This window comes from Monopterus albus, unplaced genomic scaffold (assembly GCF_001952655.1).
Source record: "Monopterus albus unplaced genomic scaffold, M_albus_1.0 scaffold346.1, whole genome shotgun sequence".
Lineage (NCBI taxonomy): Eukaryota > Metazoa > Chordata > Actinopteri > Synbranchiformes > Synbranchidae > Monopterus > Monopterus albus.
The window spans coordinates 334,507-339,492 of NW_018128226.1; the positions used below are offsets into that span (position 1 = coordinate 334,507).

Sequence of the window (4,986 nt, forward strand, 5' to 3'; positions counted from 1 at the left end):
GGTCAACACTGACTCATGCTATCTGCAGAGTAGGGGGAGCCAGGATTTCATTGTTTGTTTCCAGGCCAAACATCAGACCAGTCGGAGCCGTCACAATCCCCAAACATATGTGATTTTCTAACAGTTTTTAAAGCTGCATTAGTTGATATGCACATATGAACAATGAATTAAATGAGTGCATATAACACACAGTAATGATGAAGATAAATAGTTTTCTAAGGGTTTCACTGTGTTTCTCACCTCTCTGTTTTGGTTTTACACCTGTCAAATCAAGTCACATTTTACTCAAATAGCCCAATATCACAAATCACACATTTACTTCAAGGGGCTTTCCAGTCTGCACAGCAGATGGCACCCTCTGTCCTTAGACCCTCTGATGTCATCAACCTCATCTCCAGCTGCTGTGTGCACAGGAGATGCCCAAACAGCCGCTGTCCACGACCTGCTCAGCGGCAGACGGCAGACAGATGCAGTCGGAGACCAGCTGGGGAACACAGCGGAGCATTTAGCAGCTGAAGAGCCTCAGGAGAATGGATATTAAGTATGGCTCAGACAGGACTCAAAGTGAATAGTAATGTTGCTCTGTCTTCTGGACAGGGCCCCTAAGCGGCCAAAAAATCAATTAATGCACTATTAAAAAACGCCATCATAACTTATTGGTCAGCAGCAAAACCCTGGAGTGTATGTAGCTCAACACTGGTGTGTTTCACTGGTAAGAGGAAGACATGTTTCTCACCGTGCAACTGACCAAGGAAACAGCAGCCTTCGTCTCTTTATCTTGCCCACATGGTTTATAACCTCACTTTTACTCTTTACGTCTCTGGTTCGTTTTAAAAGTATTTCTGTCCAGGTTTTGTTTCCTTTCTGTCTGCACCACAGCAACAACTGCAAACCGTCTTTCTTTAATTTTCTTTCCTTCCTCCCTCCCTCGTAGGAATGTCCCATGTGGCAGACGCTCCTCCCCTCTGCTCAGAGATGGGTGAGGGGTAAAGGGGGTGAAGGGCCATGAGGGAGAGATGTGACTGGGATATATGTGGAGGAGGAGGAGGAAGCAAGACGAGGCAGGGAGGTATGCTCCTCTGCTGCTGCTGCTGAAAATCCATTTTGGCTCCTCATGCACGTCCTTCGCTCCAGCACAACGACGAGCTGCTTTAAAAACTCCCAGCTGTGCACATTTTCTCCCTCTCTCCATGCTGACTCTCCATCAGAGAGGAGGAAGCTCTGCAGACCGTCTGTCCTCTCCACAACACACCCCTTTCACGTCTTCTGAGACTTCGTAAGGACCTCAACGTGTGGTGACTGGTGACAGCTGAGCCTGTGCATCTGTCTGAAATTCAGGACTATTTCCGGAGTGTGTCTGGCTTGTTTCATCAAAGCTGCATTGTGTGTTCACTGGAGAAATGAGGGCTGAGGTGCTGGTCATCTGGGTTGGTCTGACCCTGTGCTGCACCCTGGTCTGTGCTCGAGAAGATGCTAAGGAGAACAAACTCTCCAGAAGCCAGACTCAGGTGAGAGACGCTCGAGGACTTGTCAAGCACAGGAGACAGGGGGAGGAAGGACACACTGGGATGTCAGACGAGCCAGCTGAAGTGGTGTTAGAGGAGAAGACAAAACCAAAGAAGAAGAAAACACCTGAGGAAATTGAGGCAGGTAAGTAGGAGCCTCTACAAAGACACTACGGCCAGCACAGACACCCACAGCAACTCTGCTGCTCAGATGATGCTCATCTGCGATTGAATTTAAGCATTTAAAGGCTTGAATGTGTAAGTTTGAATAAGACTTTGCTTGATCTTTCCTGGCCTCTGCTCTGAGCTCTCAGTCATAGCTTGCAGGCAAGACAAAGACAGGAAAGGCTGCAGTCACCCTGTGAGGCAGGAGAGCCAGAAACCAGAACAGTGGAGGAGCTGGAGGTTTTGTTTTGTTGAAAACAACTCTGTGATTCAGAGATGACAGAGCAGAAAGCTGCAGCTGGTGGTCTGACATTTTCTTTGGCAGCCTGACCACACAGCTGCTTACACAACCTGCTTTGCCTGCCAGGAATACATGTTGTGTACACAACTCTAAGTATCTTGTTTTGTCAGGCCCAATTATCACAAAATGGGCTTTCATCATGAGACTGGCATCTGAGCTTCAGTCGGGTCTACAATGAAGGCACATCTGTGAAAAATCCAGTCTGAGCAACAACAGAAATATTTCCACTACGACTTTCCAAAAGTTGGCAGACAGGATTTATGAGACCCACTTTCAGTAGCACTGATGTTCTGAATGTTAACTTTCCGCCATATGAAGCAAAACCACAGGCCTAGCAGCCAGCGTTACTCATGTGTGGCTGATGTAGGTTCCACAGAAACCCATAATTTTAAAAACCCTTAGACCCAAAACTATGTTTTATCTGGCTCAGGCTTTGTTTATTCAGGGAAGACTTTGCTGAGCACACAAAATCTTTAGCATCCCTGCTGTGCAGTCATATTTCTACATTCACAGCTCAGGGCTAAGTGCTTTGCTCAGGAGAGACTCTAGACTTTCCTTGCTGCCTTTTCTGCCCAGGTTGTTGGAGCCTATCAGGCAAATGACCAGGGTTATCTTCTGTTTGCATTTAGTGTAGGATTAACCTGTTACCCCCTAAAGCCAAGCCTGAAGCTGCCAGTAAAGCTGGATATACATTTGATGTAGCCATGCAGTGGTCAGTGCTGTCGCCTCACAGCAAGAAGGTTCTGGGTTCAAGCCCCAGCCGACCCGGGGCCTTTCTGTGCAGAATCTGCATGTTCTCTTTGTGCCTGTGTGGGTTCTTTCCGGGTGCTCCGGCTTCCTCCCACAGTCCAAAAACATGCAGCTTAAGTTGACTGGCGACTTGCCTGTAGCAGTGAGTGTGGTTGTTTGTCTATGTGTCAACCCTGTGATAGACTGGTGACCTGTCCGGGGTGGACCCCGCCTCCTGCCCAGTGTCAGCTGGGATTGGCTCCACTTGTTCTTATATAACTAGAATTACATCAGGTCAGCTCTGTCTTACCTGATAACATGAGTCAATAAAGACTACTCCTGTGCAGTCGCCCTCTCTACATTCATTATTCACTGTGACGCCAGTGAACTGAACATCTGCAGTGTGGGCGACTGAGTCTTTCTTCCTAACTTGCTTCATGTTGTTTTTATTACCAACTGTCTTGACCTGCATCAGAAGTTAAAAGGGGAAACATCCAGTTTCACCTCCAGACTCCTGAAATATTTTTATCCAAGTGCTGTCAGAGTTAAACAGCTACATTAAAATAAGTGCATTACAGCCAAGCGATGTCTTGCGCATAGTATCTGTAATATATGATTTTTTGATTTTGATTTGATTTATTCTTTCAAGCATATAAAACTGTTGATATGACAACACACATATTTTTACATATAATCCAATATCAATTTGCTTATACCTAGTACATGCTTGAATGGAGTAGGAAGAAGTCAGACTTATCCAGTCCTACCCCATGACATCATCTTACCATCATTGGTTTGCAAGCAGTATCCAACCTCACTGAGCTCGAGCTGTTTTGCAAGGAGGCATGGGCAAAAATTTCAGTCTCTCGATGTGCAAAACTGATAGAGACATACCCCAAGCGACTTACAGCTGTAATCGCAGCAAAAGGTGGCGCTACAAAGTATTAACTTAAGGGGGCTGAATAATTTTGCACGCCCAATTTTTCAGTTTTTTTATTTGTTAAAAAAGTTTGACATATCCAATAAATTTCGTTCCACTTCATGATTGTGTCCCACTTGTTGTTGATTCTTCACAAAAAATTACAGTTTTATATCTTTATGTTTGAAGCCTGAAATGTGGCAAAAGGTCGCAAAGTTCAAGGGGGCCGAATACTTTCGCAAGGCACTGTAACTATATGATTAGATAGCAGATTTCTAACAGCAGATGTCTTTATTGCTTCTCTTGTCTGTTCTGCGATTTTTCACATCTTCCACATTGTCAAGGTTTTGAACAAATTCTACAACCACTGAAATGCCTCCAAAAGGAAAAAGAGCTAGGCTGGAGAGCGCAGAGGAGATGAAGTTCTATCTAGAGCACAAGGATAATCGAGAAGCCTTTCCTGCTAATATTGTGCAATGCAGCCAAAGTTTTTCCTTTATAGGAAAAATCATAGCTCAGACTGCTCTCATAAAATGGTTAAAGGCTAAACAAAAAAAAAAAACTGCTTGATCTGTACACTGAAGAATGTCTAACACATACAGCTCTAATAAAGACCCACCTGCCCTTTTAGAAATGAGATCCTTTAAACAGGTAATTGATAATATTCATAGCAAAGAGATTGAGAAAGAGATTTCTGAAGCATCAGAAAATATGAACCTGGAAGCTCTGCAAGCAGAAAATAAACAATTAGAGACCCCATAACAAATAAAAGAATTAACTTAGAAAGAATCCAGCAATCATTTAAAACTTATCACAGATCTCTATATACTCAACCAGAAAAAGTTAATGGAACATTTTGTAAAATTTCTTTTGGCAAAGAGGATAACAACTACCTTATTTAAGAAATCTGAATTAGACAAATAAACAAAAGTAATTTCAGCCCTTAATGCAGGAAAATCTCTCCAGATACCAATAGATGTCCACCAGAATGGTAAATCGATGAGGGTGGCCACTGCATATTCTGATTAATATCATCATGTATAGAGGCCACACTCGGAGTGATAGTGTATCAGCTGATCAATCATTTGATTTACATTTCAACCCAAATCTCAGCTGTGTAAAATTCAATAACCACTGATTTTACTGATTAGGGTCACAATGATCACAGTGTTATAACAATAATTATAGGAAAGTCTGGTGATTTCTCTGGAGGAGACACAACAACACACAAACACATCAATGCAAATATTCCTCCAACATTTAGAGCACAGAGAAGTTTACATTTTCATCTGGACAGATGTCAGTTTAGGCTCCAAGCAACAAACATGGAAAACTAAGAAGTTTCAGCTTTAAAATAAAGATTTTAA

General features: G+C 43.2%; 1 protein-coding gene across 1 annotated transcript in view; it reads left to right on the plus strand.

Moving 5' to 3' along the window:
* Positions 1 to 1,005: 1,005 nt before the first annotated feature.
* LOC109974748 (histone H1A-like) overlaps positions 1,006 to 4,986 on the plus strand; it is a 7,984-nt gene continuing 4,003 nt past the window's right edge. The window contains exon 1 of the mRNA XM_020625109.1: positions 1,006 to 1,650. Coding sequence (XP_020480765.1) covers positions 1,401 to 1,650 — 250 coding nt within the window. The 5' untranslated portion in view covers positions 1,006 to 1,400. The remainder of the gene's footprint in view (positions 1,651 to 4,986) is intronic.